The 18,169-nt window shown below is 46.3% G+C and overlaps 1 protein-coding gene across 1 annotated transcript in view; it reads left to right on the forward strand.

Annotated features, from left to right (window-relative positions):
* Xylt1 (xylosyltransferase 1) overlaps positions 1–18,169 on the forward strand; it is a 289,090-nt gene that overhangs the window by 170,399 nt on the left and 100,522 nt on the right. The window contains exon 3 of the mRNA XM_021168481.2: positions 1,049–1,562. Coding sequence (XP_021024140.1) covers positions 1,049–1,562 — 514 coding nt within the window. The remainder of the gene's footprint in view (positions 1–1,048; positions 1,563–18,169) is intronic.

Raw genomic sequence — 18,169 nt, forward strand, 5'->3', positions numbered from 1 at the left:
TTCACCAATGCCTCACACAGACGCTCTAGAGGCTGTCACGTGCCTGTGGACAATTCATTTCAGGAGGCAAACATCCTCCGTCTCTCTTACTGGAATACTTTAACATCCCATAGCAGCTGAGATGGGGGACGGTGGATGTGGGTACCCTGAGTCCCTGGTGCCATGGTAACTGCATCTCTTGAGGAGATGGTTGAGCAATCCTGAGGGCAGTGCCAGCACCTGATATCAACAATTAGCTGGAGGAGCTGACCGCAGAGAAAGTTCAGAGCCAGCCTGGCCCACCTGGGAAGACTTGGTCTCTGAATAAAAAAGTAAAATAAAGCAAAAATTTAAAAGGGCTGTGGAATATGACTGCTCATGAAAACTCCATGACAGGGCACTTTCCCGGGATGGATAGGCCCATGTTCTTGAGCCCAGTACAGCTAGGGAAGTAAAGGTCACAGGTTTGCATTTTTCTTGAGACTCATTGCCAGGCTTGTTTGGCACTGACTGCACTGTGGATAAAAAAATCAAGTTAAATTAAAGTAAATTAAAAGATAACAAGGCACGCTGTCTTGTTTATGGACTTGACAGCGGCCCAAGCCTATCTTCTCTTATAGGCACAGATAGATTTGCTTGCCCTTAAGGCAGTGCATGCATGTATAAAATGTATGCAATATATATAAAATATATACAATGTCCATATTGTCTCCTTTGTGCTTTGATCCTGAGGATACCATCTCTACTGTATTCCAACCATTACAGCAGCACCTCCTGCTGCCGTTTGAACAGAAGCCCAGAGGGAAATTTTCCCCAGACAGGAGAGTGGAGGAGGGGCTCTTGGAGAATCGCAGTCACTGTCCTGGTCACTGTGAGCATGGAGAGGCTGTCTTGTGGGAGCAGAGTAGGAAGCTAGTACTCAAGGAGAAAAGCATTTCCACAGATCGAGCCAATGAGAGAGAGAGAAGAATGGCAGTCTTGGCTCGAGCTTCTCCACCTGCCACCCTCTCGGGGTCAGCCTGCTTACTAGCACGGCTCAGTGACAATTTTCTTTTCTCTAATCCTCCAGGATGGCTACTTCTCTCACCGTCCCAAAGAGAAAGTTCGGACCGACAGCAACAACGAGAACTCAGTCCCCAAGGACTTTGAGAATGTGGATAACAGCAACTTCGCCCCCAGGACCCAGAAGCAGAAGCACCAGCCAGAACTGGCAAAGAAGCCCCCCAGCAGGCAGAAAGAGCATTTGCAGAGAAAGCTGGATGCCCAGGACAAACGGCAGGGCCAATCAGTCCTGGGGAAAGGCCCCAAGGAGGTGCTGCCTCCTCGGGAGAAAGCCACAGGCAACAGTAGCCAAGGGAAGGATCTCTCAAGACACAGCCATGCCAGGAAGAGTGGTGGTGGTGGGTCCCCCGAAACCAAGTCTGACCAGGCCCCCAAGTGTGATATCTCTGGCAAGGAGGCCATCTCAGCACTGACCCGCGCTAAGTCCAAGCACTGTCGCCAGGAGATTGCAGAAACCTACTGTCGCCACAAGCTGGGGCTGCTGATGCCAGAGAAGGTGGCTCGATTCTGTCCCCTAGAAGGTAAGTCTCTTTCTCCTGTCCCTGGCCCCATCTCTCTGCCTTCTCAGGCCCTCTGAATATAGCCACACTGCACCTCCAACCCTGACCACAAGATCTGGTTTGTCTGGGAACTCTGAACTCCTGCCATCTGCTATAAAGAAAGTTTTACAAAATCATGACATGTATTAGTATCATATGACCTGTTCCCTTTAGCAGATATGATCTCGGTGTCTGCAGATGTGCTGTGCTGTGTTCATAGCTATCTGGAATTTACAGGCTACAGAAATTAGAAAAAAAAATAGACTCTGTCAGACTTAGGCTTTTTATGTATGCAATATTGTACAGCCCTAACATTACATAAAGAATTATAAGTCACCCAGAGATTATTTGAAGCATAGAGGAGGATGTGCAGGATATAAGCAAACACCATACTATTTCATCTAAGAGAAAGGACACTGTTAGATATGGGAATTATAGGGTCTGCTTCCCAAACTCCCATGAATCCTGAGGGACACCTCTTCATGGTTCTATGTATCCATACAGTTTATTAGACGGGTTGTGGTCCCAAACTCCAAGTGTCCCAAGGAAAGATGGGAAAGGAAGGCTAATATGGCTTTCACACATTCCCTTTTAGTCAAGTTCAGCGTGACTTTTTGAGCTTGTAGCAGCAAATATGCATCTATTCAACACTTCCTGTTCAATAGACAGATTTTAAAAGATCCTCCCTTCCCAAGCCTCCGTGTGGTCCAGGTGGTTCCTGTCTGTGTTCTTGATTGCACTTGGCACTTTGTGTGCAGCAATAATTAAGTGGAATGCAATGTTTCCAAGAGCTGTTCTTAGCCAGTGCCAGGCAGGGGTATTTTGGACGTCTGAACCAAGGTAATACGGCTCCTGTCACGCTTAGAGCTTGCATGCTTGCTCCCTGAAGGGCCAAGTAGCAAATCTGTATGGTCATTGGGCTGTATATCTTTATCACAGACCTTAAGAGACAATACACAAACATCAATGCACTTGGTTAGGTTCCAGTGGATTCAGACTGCTTTCCAGATTGCAAGAGCCTTCCGTCCTGGCCATCTAATTTAAGGTAGAAATTCCATGAATTTAAAAAAGACATGCAATACATCTGACCTATGGAATGTTGTAGTATAGTCTGGTCCACCTTAAATGTGCTGAGAAAGTTTCTGAGCCTATGGTTGGCCAAAGGCAACAAAAGCAAAACTTAGATTAAGACAATGTGTTGACTGCCTTGTGTAAGATATTAAATGGATACTGCTGGGATGAGTTTTCGTTCCCAATGTTATCAAGTTGAAAAGCCGTACGTCATCCATCATTATGCTAAGAATCGTCCGTAGTCAGTGCTGTTCTATCTCCATCAGTCCTTTTCTGAGGAAGCTGAGGCTCAGACAGGTTTAGGATTTGGGTGGAGGCATGCACCTAACAGACAGCAAAGCCGGTATTGGAATTCAGGATGAAGAGTCTGAGACTCCTTCCACAAGTTTGATAGTCTTCAGGGGGGAAACAGATTCTCACTTCAGCTTGAGTTATACAAACCCCAAAGAAGTTTAGCTTCCTGAGAGGTGTGCCCCCTTCTCCTCAGTACAGTCTGAGGGAGAAGGGAGGGTGTCAGCTGAGGAAACAGGGAGCCTGTGGCAATAGGGGGGGGGGCATGTGTGTCAGGCTGGAGTGCCTGCATTTGCATCTCGGACTTCCTCTGCATAAGCTCTGAGGTTTGCGGCAAGTTGCCTGCCCTCTCTGTGACTTGGTGTTGTATTTATTCATCGCAGAGGGTTTAAAGACTGCACAGTTAAGCACATGTACCTGGTCACTGCTGCACATTACGCAGATATTAGCCTTAACAGCTTACTCCACAGTCATCCACCACCAAATAGCAGCGTTCAGCGTTTCCCATGCTTCTCCTGGGTCGTGCTGAAATGTCTACAAGCTAGTGTGAGCTCACTGGGGCTGCCTGCAGGGTTGGCTATCTCTGCCTTGGCAAAGGTGGCATGCCCTCCAGGGACCTCCAAACTGGTTAATGGAGTTGGCATTTAAGACACATGGCACACCAGACCCACGATGCTTTAATTTCCTGCACCGTGGCCTCCCCTTTGCAGTAAATTTACTGTGAATAGACTAATTGCAAAATAACTCTAATTGGGTAGTTATCAATGAACAACTTCCCGTGAAACAGAATGGCTTACAATTAATAGCATTTAAGCCATAAACTATTCTTCTGCGAAAAGCAGGGATGTAATTACACCCCACAGGGAGACTGCCTTCCCTTCTGGAAACCATGACACTCGGAATTCTGTCTGCTCTGGAGGGATGGGCTTTGGCCTAGTGGTCCTTTTTTATCTCTTGCAAAATGAGTAAAAGAGGCACAATAGGGGGAACACTTGACATCAGGCAACATAGGAACCTCGCTGGTCCTCCCCACACAGAGGCCTGCACTGGGCCTCACCCAGACCATAGCCCCTGAAGTTCCTCATAGTTCCTCAGAACCTCGGGACAGATCCAGAGGAAGGGAAGTTCATTTGCCATGTTGACTTTTGTGAGGAGCTTTGTTTCTGTGTCTCCTCTGCTTTGCCTGTCTCTCAGCCTCGTCCCCACTCAGCCCAGGGGACACTCTGGAAAAGACTGGCTCTCTACAGGGCCATTCTTCCTTTTCTGACCTTGGATTTTTCTGCCTCCTGTAGAGAATAATCTTGAAATAAGAACAGAAGTCTTCCTCCATTCCAATTGAGGACAGCTGTTACCTGCTTGCACGTATACAAGGGCAGAAGACTCCTATAGACTGTCTACCAAGGAACATGCAGAGAGAGAGATTCTTAAGGGTTTTGTGGAAAGACCTGTCCTTAAGTATGACCTCAGAAGAAGGTGTCTCCAGACCTCCAGCAAACCCTTCCTCCCAAAGATAGGATACTCACTGCAGCCACAAAGCTGATGCACACACACACACACAAACACACACACACACGCGTGCACATGCGCAGACACACACACTCATGCAAGTGCACATGTGCATGTACACATACATGCTTATACACAAAAATGCATATATACATGCATGCAGACACACATACACATACTTGCTCATACAGACATACCCACACACATGAAATTGTATCTGAATTCTCATATGCATTTATGCACACATACACACCCATACATATGCGCACGCTCACACACACACACACAGGTTCTCATACACAACACTCACAGAGTTGCATGGAATTCCTGTCCACCTTTGGTCTCTCCACTGTAGGAACCCCGACTTACCCTGACTGAACCTCCCTGTGTTATAACTCCATAAGTGTAACAGTCAAGGGCATCTTGAACTGGAAAAAAAGAAGAAAGGCAGTTTTTAAATCGAGATCATGAAAGTCTAGGGCTGAAGCCACACCCCTGCCTTTCCCTCATTCCCAAATCATCTGGAGACTCAGTCACAGCCCCTTGTGGTAGAGGGGGCCTGCCAAAGTACAAGAGCTCATGGCATAGAGGCCAGGAAGCAGAGGCAAAGTCTGAGCTACGGGGGAAACCTTCTTCTTTTCTTTAATCCATCTTGGTCTGAAGCCTATAGGATGGCACCACCCACAGTGGGGGGCTTGCTTTCCCCTCTAAACTAATCCCACCTGGAAATGCCACCAAAGACAGACATACCCACACACATGAAACTACTTCCTTTGTCTCCTAGGTGCCTCTCAGTCCAGTCAAGTTGGCACACGTGTGTCTCAGGGAACTATAGCCAACACCCCTGCCCCAGATCTCCCATCTGGAAGTGCCCCCCCCACCCTCGCCCCAGGACAGTTCTACTGAGATTTTTCTAAGGCACTTGGCTGTTAAAACTGAGAAGAAAGGCAGCTGGCTTTCTAGAAAGCTAACATCAAAAGTGACCCTCCCGCCTCCCTCCCGCCTCTGCCACCTCCTCCTTTCCCCAGAGATGTCCAGCTGCTGCCTCTTCTTGAGAGGTAACTCTCCTTTTAAACTTATCTCTAGAATGTGTTGGTCCCTAAGTGATGTGCCTGAAAACTAAGCTGAAGAGCTTGCGCAGGAAGAGGAAAGCATCCCTGACAGGACACACAGGAGGCCTTTCCTGGTTGTGGTCAGGCACATCTTCTGGAAACCTCCCTTATGAATAAGCACTCCTCAAGCCAAATGTATTTTTAAACAAGAGGATCATGGCTAGCCGGGGGTTTTCTTGTGCGCTCACAATGACCTCTGTAGACCAGGGGATTGGGAACAAGCTTCTCACTCTGCACTTATGAGCTGCAGCTTGGAGCAGCTCTGCCTAGAGAGAGCCTGACTAATCGGCTTCCCTTTTGTTCAAGGCCGGAAGGGGATTTTGGAACCGGATAAAGCTCCTGCATGGCTGGGAGGCAGAGCAGGCAGGGTGCTTTGCTGGCCTGGAGCACATGGGTGCCTGTCTCCTCTTGCCTGGCTACTTCACCCCATAGCACAACAACTCTCACTCCCCCGGGGTAACCATGGAGACACTAGCATCTTGGGACCCTTTTGCCAGGAATGTCACAGGCAGTCTGAGAATACTGGTAATTTGGGTTTACAGTTGGCAAGCTTCTTTTTTCATAAGTGTGAACAAAATTGTTGATTCTTCTAGCACCTGGCACTAGGCTCGGCGTTCATCAATTATCTGTCGCTATTGAGCCGTTTGAGATAAGGGGATGAAAGAAATCCTAGCTCACATCCTCTGGCTTTTTCACAACCCAGGGGAGAGTGTATGGTACCCGAAGAATGCCCTGGAAACTCATCTTGAACAAGAACATTGATCTCTTCCCTCAGCACACTTCAGTGTTACCTGTTTCACTAAGTCAAAGGATGCACCGAACAGCCATGTTGACTGTGTTTCTTAACTGTGACAAAACTGCCAGACCAACACATTTTAAAGGAGGCAAGGTGTCTGGGCTCTGTTTTAGAGGTTGTGGTCCCTAATCACATGGCTTCCTTGTTTTGTGGCTGTGGCAAGACAGGGCAGAGCACCAGGGCAGGTATGATGGGCATTGTGCTGTAAAGCAGAGCTACTCACTCATGGCAAGAAGAATGCAAATTCAGGAAGGAAAGGACTGGGGACCAGATATACCCTTCAGAGCCATGGCTCTAGTGACCCATCCCTTCCAAATAAGCTGCCTTCTAGTTCCCATCACTTCCTAACAACGCCACCAAAAGGTGCATCCATTCATGAGTTGATGGATTAACAAGAGCAGAGCCCTTCTGAGCCAGTCACTTTCAGAAAGTTCCACCTCTGAGCACAGACAGAACTGTAGATCAAGCTTTTGGTACATGAGCCTTTTAAAAGAATATTCCATGTCCAGTCCCCAACAAGCACCCATCATTCATTAAACAGGATGCCAAATGGGAGATGTGGTGGATGAGAGAAACACGACTGATCTCATGACACTCACATTGCAGGGTGGGGATGGGAGACAGGCAGAGAAGGTGCAGGCTATAATCCACCTGGCATCAAGTAGAGTAGAGGGAAAAACTGTGAGTCTGACAGAAGTGTCTCCAGGGTAGATAGGTAGAGAAATGGTCGTTGGGTATAAATTCGTTCTTCCTTGGAAGCACTTGCTAAGAATGTTACCACTCTCCGGGAGAAATGGCTTACATTCTTGTGCAGGCTGCGTTCATTGATAGACGCATCTAATGTGTATTTAGCAGTTACCACATTCCAGGTAACGGTGCTGGAATGAGATCCATAAACAAGGCAGTTGGAGATAGCTGCCTTCGTAGAGTTTCTGTTCTAGGAGAAGCTGGCTATTGTCAAATACATAGAAACAGACTCTGATAACCAGGAAAGCAGGTTTGCACCTGCAGGCCCAATAACTGATCATTCCTTGATTGGTGGTTGATGGTTTTTGGAAGCTATCAGGAAGGGCTGGCAGATCTGGGTCTGCAGCAGAACCTTTGGGAAAGCCTTAGCTTTGCTTAGGATGGCAATTCAATTAAGACAGTCTAGGGGGCTGAGGAGTAGCTCATAGGGTACAATACTTTACCTAGCATGCCCTAGCACTGTATAAACTAGGTAAGGTGGAGCAGGCCTATAATTCCCGCACTCCAGAAATAGAGGTAAGAAGACAACTTCATGGTCATCCTTGGATACATGGTAAGTTTGAAACAAGTCTGAGCAACATAAATTCTTGTCCTTAAACAAACAAATAAATAGATAGACGTAAATTGAGCATACTGAATCCAAAAATTCAAAATCTGAAATGTTCCAAGATACAACATTTTTTTTTTAGACAAGGTATTACTTTGTAGCCCTGGCTGGCCTAAAGCCCTGTGATTCTTCTGTTTTGGTTTCCTAAATGCTGGGCTTGCAGTGTGAGCCATGGTGCTCAGGTCTGCCTAATTCTGAGCATAGCCAACCCCACTTCCCAAGAGGAACGGGCCAAATTTGACCCATTGTGAGACAGCATTCAAAAACAGGTACTCTCAAAATAGCATATAAAATCACCTTCACACATATGTGTAAGTTATCCATGCAGTGTAAATAATTATACATAAATTTCATGTTTAGACTTGAATCCCATCTACAAACTGTCTCATTATGTTTAGGAAAAAAAATTCAAGTATAAAAACCCCTGAAATCTGAGCCTTTCTGGTCACAGACGTCATGCACAAGGGGTCCAGAACCCTGTGATCACACTTAGCAGTTCTCCAGGGATGGCTGATTGCCAGGAATGATACTTAGCAAGCCACACAGTTAGGAAGTGGCAGAGTCAGGATTCAGTGGCCAGGGGTTCTATGGCCAGAGGCTCAGTCATGTGCCCTGCTACCTACAAAAGCCTGAAGCTTGTGCAGTGTTCTGCCTGTGGTGCCTTCCAGCTGCTGCAAGAGGCTTACCCCGTCAGGCCATTCACTTGCTGCTGGCCAGGGTGGGAGGTGGGGGTTGGGGGAGATCCCATCGGACACCCCTCTGACTGGTCTTCAAAGTTAGCTGGTCGCTTTAGATAAGGAACAGACTGTATGGTTTGCCCCATTTCTCTGTCACTTTCTGGTCGCCCAGCGTATTTGCATTTGTGTGACATGACAAAGCAATAATTTTTCATTGTATCCTTCAGTCACCCATGAGAGATTGGATTTAGGTCACAATTTATTACCCTGTGGAATTTAATCCAATTTTTAACACCATGTCAGCCACTCCAGTATTAGAGCTTTTTTAATGGCTGTGAAATTTATACAATGATAAAGTAATTTAAAACATATGTAGGAAGAGCATTGGGACAAATTGATGTGTATAGAACCCTACAGTAAAAATTGAATAGGAGATAAACATGGAAAATGGTGATTGATTACAGGACGGTGGGAACTGTGTCCCACTGATCAGCTCTTAATGGCAAAATTAGTAAACTAATTCGTTCTTCACAATTTTGAGGAGAGTTTCCGTTGCCCTAAATCAAGATTGAGGCTGAGTCACAAAGCACAAATTAATAGCTCACCTCTGAGTGCTATGTGCCTCAACTTAGAAACAGGCCTGAGTGACTGGGAGGTTGCCAACCACCTGTCTCGGGGGACCTTTCCCGCCACCAAAGTGGGAAGACAATGGGCGGGATTGCAGAGTCTCCCTTTGTTTATTTAGTGTATGGGCATTTGTGTATATGTGAGCACACAAGTGTATCTGAGTGTGTGTGTGTGTGTGTGTGTGTGTGTGCCTGTTGGGGGACACTGGATGCCCTGCTTTCTCTGCCTTATGCCTTATTTTAGAGTCTTTCACTGAGCCTGGGCTTAGACTGCCAAGTGATCTTCCTCTCTCTGCCCAACCCTCCACCCTGGGGTTGTACACAGCTGTGCTTGGCTTTTGACGGGAGTTCTGGAGATCTGAAATCAGAGCTTCACGCTCGCTGCCCTTTTCCACTGAGCCATCTCCCTACCTCGTACTCAGTTTTAGGAAGTTGCCTGCTTTCTCCTGTCTTCCGAAGATAAACACGGTTAGTGCCATTCTGAAGGTGCAAAGGCAACACCTCTTTGCTGCCTACCATGGGTGGCTCAGGCACAGGTCTCAGTCCCCCAGGGCGCTGTGTTAGTTACATTTGTGTTGATGTGACAAGAGCCTGAAAACAGCAACTGAAAGATTTATTCTGGCTCCTGTCCTCAGGGGACACAGGAAGCACAACACAAGCTCTGCCCCGGAGGAGGGGTGTTGTTTGCTGTTGTTGTTTGCTGCTTCGGGTTTTGTTTGTTTCCCCTCAATGGGTATGGATTTCAGGTTTGCTAGATGGATATGTTTTAGGAATTGATGGTACAGTACTGAATATACTTGACACTCCCAAATTATATGCCTGGAAACGGTTTGAGAGTAGCTTTTGCATTGTACGGATTGTCACAGGGTGATTTTGTAGTTAGGTCTTCTTCTGCACGCATGCATTGTTTCACTGAGGCTCCTGGAGCAACACCATAGGATGCTCCGGTAAGAACTGGTAACTCTCTCCAGAGGTAACTTTTTCTCAACGTCATTTTGGGGTAATGGTGGGTCATTGTTTGGTATTGAGCAGAACAACAGAATAATCAGATTTATATTTACAAAGGGGGTTGACAATTTCTGTAAAAGACTAGCTAGTAAATATTTCAGATGTAGACAGACCTGATAACTCTACGTTAACTACTCAGCTGTATATGGAAAGGACTGGATATGGCTGTGTCCTAATAGATAACTGTTTACAAAACAGACAGACAGGATTTGACCCAAGGTTGTTCTATGTGGACTCCTGTTTTAAGACAAACTGTGCCTTTGTGTCCTTAAGGCAGTGGCAGACTAAGAAGAGAATTTGCAGGAGGGAAGATATTTTACCTGCCCTACTCCCATCACACCCCCAAGGTCAAACTAGTTCTAACTTAAAAGTTAGGAGTAACCTCTGCAGGCCACAGACATCCCCTCAGGTCTGCAGCATAGATGTTGCCTCCCTGGCTCCCCATCCATTCCTGGGAAAGCTCTCAGGGCAGAACCTCTGCAAGGTGACCTGAAGGCTCAATGGAGCCAGAGCCGCCAGGGCCAGGCATGAAAGAACTTGGTCCAGCTCCTGAGGCTGGCTAGACTGCACTGTTTGTTTCTGAACTTTATTAGCATTGCAGCGGGGGACCAAGAGAATTTAGAGGCACTGCTGCCAGTGCTTTCAAAGTCTAGACCTCAAAGGACAATTAACCTGGTTATCCAGGCCCCCCTCCCTTCCTTGTTTATGGCTGTGAACACAGGAAATGCAGTGTTGGGTACATGGACTGCTATCAAGGAATTTAACTGTAATTTAAAAGGCTCTATGGGAAGGACCCCAGTGGCTGATTAAGAATGCATTTGTAGAGTAATAAAGACTCCAGCAGCTCAGTGGAGCTCAGCTTCCAGACTTATTTATGAATCTGGAATCTTGTCAGGTTCCTCGGGGGATGGGGTCTACACGGGGGTTGTCTGGTTCCAAATGTTTTGGACTGGCTTCTTGCAGAATGTAGGATGGAGAAAATGGCCCAGCCTTTCTTCATCCTTGGGATTGTGGAGTTAAATGTCAGCTCCACCAGGGACTAAGAGCAGAAGCAAGGGTATACTAGTTTGGCCTTATTCTGCCTCATTTTTTCCATCTGTGAGATGGGACTAATAATAGCCTCCCTTGCACGTTCTGTGAAGTAGTAGATACAGAGCTTGCTGGGATAGGTGAACTGCTCATTTAGTATGCCCTTCCTGTCACAGTTTTCATCTTTAGTGCTGTTATGCTCTTCTGGTGACCCCAGGTGACTACTGATGGCAGGCCCAAACTTCTGTCTGAGCAAACTGAAAGAGTCAGTTCTCAGTTCTCATGCCCCATTCAGCAACCTCTGTAACCAAGGCCCAGCATCTCCTGTGGCTGTCATAATGCTTTCTAACCCATCCCTTCACATCTGGCTGCTGTATCTACCCATTCTCTCCCACAAATGACTTCGTTCTACTCTTTGATCTGCCCTGCAACATTTTACTGTGGTTTCCTGACAGCCCACCTAAGGGCACTCTCTTCTCTGAGACTGCACCCTGGTGGTGACTGTGGTCTTGGGTTGACCACCCTCACATCTTCTCTAGCCTCCTCACTCCCCTCCCCTCCAGGGCTCAATGAGTCCTGTCCCTCACCTTCATCCCCTAGAGAAAGCTGACTTTGGCTGAAGCCTTCCCTTATGCTGCTCCTCCTAACCATACTCCTGTCATCATGTCTCTCCTGCTGAGCTCATGAGCTTCCTCAGGGACACTTGTGTGTGTGCGCACATGCCAAGGCATGCATGTGGAGGTCAGAGAACAACTTACAGTTTTCTCTTTCTACCAGGTGGACTTAGAGAATTGAACTTGTGTCATCAGGCTTGGAGGCAGGCATCTTTACTCACTGAGCCACCTTGCCACCTACTCTTCTTTCATAGCATTTACCACAGTTTGAAATGGATGCAGGTTTGAGGGATCACTCAGCTGGCATCTCTATTCCAAATTAGACCGTAATATTCATGATACTGTTGTTGTTTTCTTCGTACTCTACCTAATGCAGAATAGATATCCAAAATGGATATATGGGTGAAGGGATAGGCGGATGGGTAGATGGGTGAATGGATGGATGGATGAGTGGAGGAATGGATGGGTGGGTGTAGAGTGCATGGAGGGATGGATGAGTAGATGGATGGGTAGACAATAAATGCATGATGGATGGATGGATGGATGGATGGATGGATGGATGGATGGATGGTGGGTAAGTGGATGAGTGTGTATATGGATGATGGATGAATTAATACATGGAAGAATCCAGGAATATGAAAATGGTATGAGTCCCTTGGCTGTTTTCTAGACACTGCAGGACGGAGTCTTTGCAAGGGTTCTAAAAGAACTGAGCACTCATGTGATCAACGAGAAGAGATGAGCAAGTGCTAGCACCTTAGTTTACAAGGAGAAGTATGTCAGAAAGAGGCAAGGACCCAGGAGCCTGCGTGGTAGTACAGAGCTCAGAACCCAGGTATGATGGGTGATCTCTATGACTTGACTGGATTTGAGATTGTTTTGGCAAACCTTTCTCAATATATTTGTGAGAGTGTCTGGAGAGGATTAGGGGAGAATGGAAGATCCACCTACAAGATGGGGGTATCATTGGATAAAATAAGTGGGGAACAGTTAGATGAACACAGCTATCTCACTTCTTTCTATTTATTGGCTGCCATGATATGAACTCTTCTGCCTGTCCTTACCCTCCAGTCCATCCTCTGGTGAGCAAATGAGAGCCTTCTTTTTAAAAGTTGTTTCTGCCATGTCCTTTCTGAGGCAATAAAGAAAGTTACTAATGTGCTGTAGAGAGAATCTGGAGTGCCCCCCAGCCCCCAGTGCAATGAGGTAGATAACCCCCTAAAGCCCACATCTGAGTTCTCTAGCACACTCTACATTCTGATGGCTGGCACTCTGCTTTGGTGAAACTGTAGCCAACCTGCCTGTTTGTTGCTATCATGTCTGTCTGTAGCTGCTTCCCAACTCTAAAGGAAAAGTTCAATAGTTACAATAGTGCTCCTATGGAACCCAAAGCTCTCTTGATCAATCTGTCCCTTTACAGAGACACCAACCTCTGCTCTTAGACAAAAGCTGAGCCTGGCTGGCCACACCGAGCATGTGTGTAGACGTGTTACAGATTTGTTATGGTGGGATTTGTTAACATTCATGAGTGGGAATACAGAACAGATTCAGCAAGGAGCAACAAAAACTGACTTTACAGTTTTCAGTTGACTTTGAGAGATAGCGTGAGTTGCTCAAGGTCGCAAGGGAAATGCTTTATCTAAATTCACTATAAGAGAGAAGATCTCCAGTCATTGGCTCCCAAGCACCTACGATCACTGAAAGGATACTGTGGGAAGGAGTAGTGGCCTGACACACGGCAGATATTCCACAAATGTTTGTTGAACGATAAGTGGATGAGTGACGACCTTGAGAGGATGCGGAGTAGTCCTGCCCTGGAGGGCCTTAAAAGTGACTTGATGAGAAGAGAGAATATTTTCCAGCCTAGCCACGCAGGCTGTTGACTGACATGTTCAGAATATGCTGAACACATACCACCACTCGAGGGACTCCCAGAGTCCCTTGGTTTGGTCAGTGCTGGGATGCTGCCTGGCATTCCTGGGGTCTCTCAGGGGAGCAGAGCTGGGTTCAGGTAAATATTGGATCATCTTTCCAAAACTCCTGGTAAGAAGTGCTGAGGATTGCAGTCTCCAGCTTCTAATTACACCTCTCAGGAAGGAAGAGACCTTTGCCACGGGCACACTTCACCGCTGATCTGAAACCTGACACAGGCTCGGTTTAATTCCATCTGCTTTTCCCTGGGATCATTAAAATGGTCTGAGGAAGTGGTTCCCTGTCCGTCTTCAACCCTAGACTCCATGGTCTCTTCAGTCAAGGTCCATGACCCTGTGTGAGAGCAGGCATGGTGGGCAGGATCTGCCCAAGTGAAGACCACGAGAAAAGCCCCATTGGGAAGAAAGGTGATGGTAAGTTTCTTAGTATGGGAGGAGAAAATTTTGAAAAGTATGTTGGAGCTCTCCTCAGGAACAAGAGTAACAGGGATCATTTGTGTGGGGGGGTCCCATTGTTTCACGCTCAGTTTGGGATACTCTAGACTTTATCCCAAGAAGCCCTTCTGCATGACTTTAGATCTCTGAGTCCCGTGTGCTGTTCAGCCTGAAGTTGTTCTTCGAGCTGTTTCCTCATTGAATACTCAGGTAAATGGGTATTCACCATGACTTTCCATAGCCAGCCTCTACCAAGAGTGCCAGAATCTTATACTATTGCTCAATCAATTCGGGTTGCATTTTGTCCCTCAAAAGACACTGAATGGACCGGGGAGGTAGCTCAGTGAGTAAAGCACTTACAATGCCATGTATAGAGAATTGAACTTGGATCCTCAGAACCCATGGTGAGAGGGATGCCACACATGGCCATGCATGTCTATAATCACACTGCTCATGGGATGAGATGGCATTTGGAGACAGGAGAAGCTTGGGGTCTCACAGGCCTGCTATGGGTGACGAGAACTGTCTCAAACAAGGTAGAAGGTGAGGTCCAACACCCACGGTTACCTTCCTATCTCCACATGATGTACCATAGCATCCGTGCTAAGTCATGCATGTATCTGCGTTCATACACATGAACATACGTGTATATGTAGGCAACACATAGAGTTTTTTGTTTTTGTTTTGTTTTTTGTTTGTTTGTTTGTTTGTTTGTTTGTTTTTTCAAGATAGGGTTTCTCTGTGTAGCCCTGGCTGTCCTGGAACTCACTCTGTAGACCAGGTTGGCCTTGAACTCAGAAATCTGCCTGCCTCTGCCTCCAATTGTTGGGATTAACCACCACTGCCCAGCCATCAAAGTTTGTTTTTAATGTTAATGTCCTAAAACCCCAACTTGTGGATGTGGTGATCTGTTCTTCATAATATTTACCTATGGTCATAGGATATTTACAGATGATCAGGTTCAAATGAAGGCATTGAAATGAGCCTTAATGTAACATGACTGTCCTCATGAAAAGGGGACATTTGTACCCAGAGGCCAGGAACACAGCAGGAAGCTTGAGGAAAGAGTCAGAGGTGAGCCTCTAGGTACCAAGGGATATAACAGTTGTTCACAGTCACCATCAACTAGAAGACATGCCCTCAGCAAATGCACATTCACAGGATCCCTGATCTCAGATAGCCAGCCTCCAAAACTGAGAGAGAGCCAGTGGGTTCTGCCATTGCAGGCAGCCTGTATTCTGTTGGAGGAGCTCCCAATATTAATAAAGTGGACATCACCACTCCATCATCCAATGGCACCTCAAACTCATACCAGCTGTTCAGACATTCCCCATCTACCAAGTCCAGCTTTCTTATTATAACCTCCACCATATTTTATGATACAAACACCCACAGGTTTCTCTAACAGTGGCATCAGCCAAGCCCAGGTGCTTCGATTCCAGACAATGTGTGCTTGTCAACCTCAGGGAGGTAGACAGACCCCACACATCTTTAACCTTCACCCTTAGCCTGGAGGCTAAAGCCAGCACCCTCACAGACCCAGGCCAGATGCTTACTTTTGTTTTTGTTTTTTAATCAGTTAGCTCTTCATTGAAGCATTCAGCGTTTTACCTTGTGTTGAAATTAACAGAAAGATTTGGCAGCATTGTCCGTAGTGCCACAATGGCAAAAGTCACCTCTGTATGATGGGACATGATGTTTATGTCCTGTGAGGGTATTTTAAAAGAGGGTTAGCTAAGGAGGAGGATGTGCCTTGAAGGAGCTTGGATGCAATACACAAGGGGGAAGAAGCCACTGGTTGTCAGTGTTCCCTTTTCGCCATGTTCTGGTCAGCCATAAAGTGAACAGTCTCCTCTGACATCGGCTACAGATACCATGCGTGATGTTCAGCCAGAGTATATGAGACCCAGTGACTGTAGACTGATTACACTGAAACTATGAGCCAGAATAAATTCTTCCTCCATTGCCCATTTCTGTCACGTGCTTAGTCATATAAAACCTTCCTCATAGGTGAGCTAGGACCTTCCACTTCCAATATAGAGTACCATTTATGGGGTGTTAAGGAACTCATTTTTACACTTTGGGTAAGTGGAAATGAGATTCCAAAATTCACAGAGGGAGAAAAAATGAAACCATCCCATCAGCCAGAGTACCCCAACATCCTGCAATATCTCAACCCTTCATTCATAGCTTTGATCCTTACTCTGTCCATAATCCTACTTATGTTAAAAATGGCAATGACATGTGGTGGTGGGAAACTGGGCTGGGGCCAAGCTATTATGTAGAGGTTGCTCAAGGCACAAATGTACCAGCGTTTTGTGCTTTCCATGAACAGTTACAGGCATGAGGCAAATCTCTTGTAAGCCTGGAAATGATGATCAAGAAGGACACGGTCCTGAAAGGAACTGTGAAGAAAGCATTTGTCATGGTTTTCCATATAGCATCTCGAATGAGGAATCTCTACCATGACTCGGCACATCTGTGCGGCTGAAAAGCAAGTAGCTGTCAGATGTATTAAGGGCTGTTGAGGGGCACTGGGATGAAGCCTCTGTGTGTGTGTGTGTGTGTGTGTGTGTGTGTGTGTGTGTGTGTGTAGGTGTGTAGGTGCATTGTAAGTGTGACTCCCAATGCATGAACACAAATGTGGAAGCCAGAGAACAACCTCACTGTCATTCCTCAGACAATGACCAGTTTGTTCTTTTGAGGCAGTGTCTCTCATTTGACCTAGAACTTGCCAAGTCAGGTAGGCTAGCTGGCCAGCAACCCCTGGGATCTGTCTGTCACCTCCCGGAAGGCTCCTCACCCTCAGGACTGGGTTTTCCAGGCCACACTGTATCTCAAGGCGTGTTTGTTTGCTTGTTTTTAACGTGGGTTCTGAAGATCAAATTTAGGTCCTCATGCTTGCCAGTGAGCTGGCCTGAGCCCTCTGACTATAGCTGTGAATGGTGAGAGAGATGCTGTAGGGAAAGCCCTACTGCGTGCCCTCCTTAACACATAGTCAGTCAGAAAAGAAGCCAGTGATCAGGTGGTCCATCAGCTCCTCCCACTGCTTCATCTTGAACTTTGCTTGGATGACACTCCAAGGTAAAGGGGCTTTCCTCGCCAAAACCCTGAACTACACTGCATTTCAAAACTCTACCCTCAGAGTGGATTGGAACGGGCTACATTTTTTTTCCTGCAATAAAATAAAGCAACGAATATAATGGAGTAAGATGGCTCCACTTTTTTTTTCCTTTCAGGAAGTTCCCCCATTTTCTCATAATGAGAGATCATTAAAATAACCAGAAGACAAATGGCATCAAATTAATAAAAATGTAGATCAAATGATCCTCTGTTACCTATTTTTGCTCAATTGCAGTTGAGAAGTACATTGATTAAACTGCCAGCGCACCATTATGGTCGTATTCATTACTACAGTGTAATCCATTTGATTATGATAGGGTAATAACTAACACAGCCGCACAGACAGATGCTCCTCTGCGGCTAAGCCATCATCTAAGGTGGATCTGTACTGACAAACACTGGGTCCCTGTCACCTAGGGTGCATTGCACTGTAGAGTTGGAAAGAAAAGATAGTCCATTTTCCTCACCTTTGTCATGTGACTCACCTCACCAGGTTCCCACCTGGAGCGTGCTTGAGTTCCACTGTGCAGTGCATAACGAGCGGGGTGAGATGTAAGAGAAGTCAGGAAACCACCATCAGCAAGCTGATTTTTTTTAATTAGTTTGTTTATTGACTCTAAAGCCAATAGTGGGTTTGATTGATTCCTCATCTGTTTATTTATCCATTGGGCTTATTAATTCATTAGGTAGTTATTATTATTCATAGGCAGACAGAAGGGTGTCATGCAGAAGTTACTGTGAAGCTGGATAGAGCTACCGGATAGATGGCTCGGTTGTTAAAGTGTTTGCTGTGTAAGAATGAAGACCTGCGTTCAGATGCCAGTACTCACCTTTATTATAAAGCTTGGTGCTGCTACCTGTTCCTGTAACCCCTGGGGGAAACGCTGGAGGATTCCTGAAATCCAGTGAGCAGCTGCCCTAGCAAAATCAAGCAGCTGCAGGTTCAAGGAGAGAACCAGTGGATGGATGGATAGATAGATAGATAGATAGATAGATAGATAGATAGATAGATAGAT

This window comes from Mus caroli, chromosome 7 (genome assembly GCF_900094665.2).
Source record: "Mus caroli chromosome 7, CAROLI_EIJ_v1.1, whole genome shotgun sequence".
Classification (NCBI taxonomy): domain Eukaryota; kingdom Metazoa; phylum Chordata; class Mammalia; order Rodentia; family Muridae; genus Mus; species Mus caroli.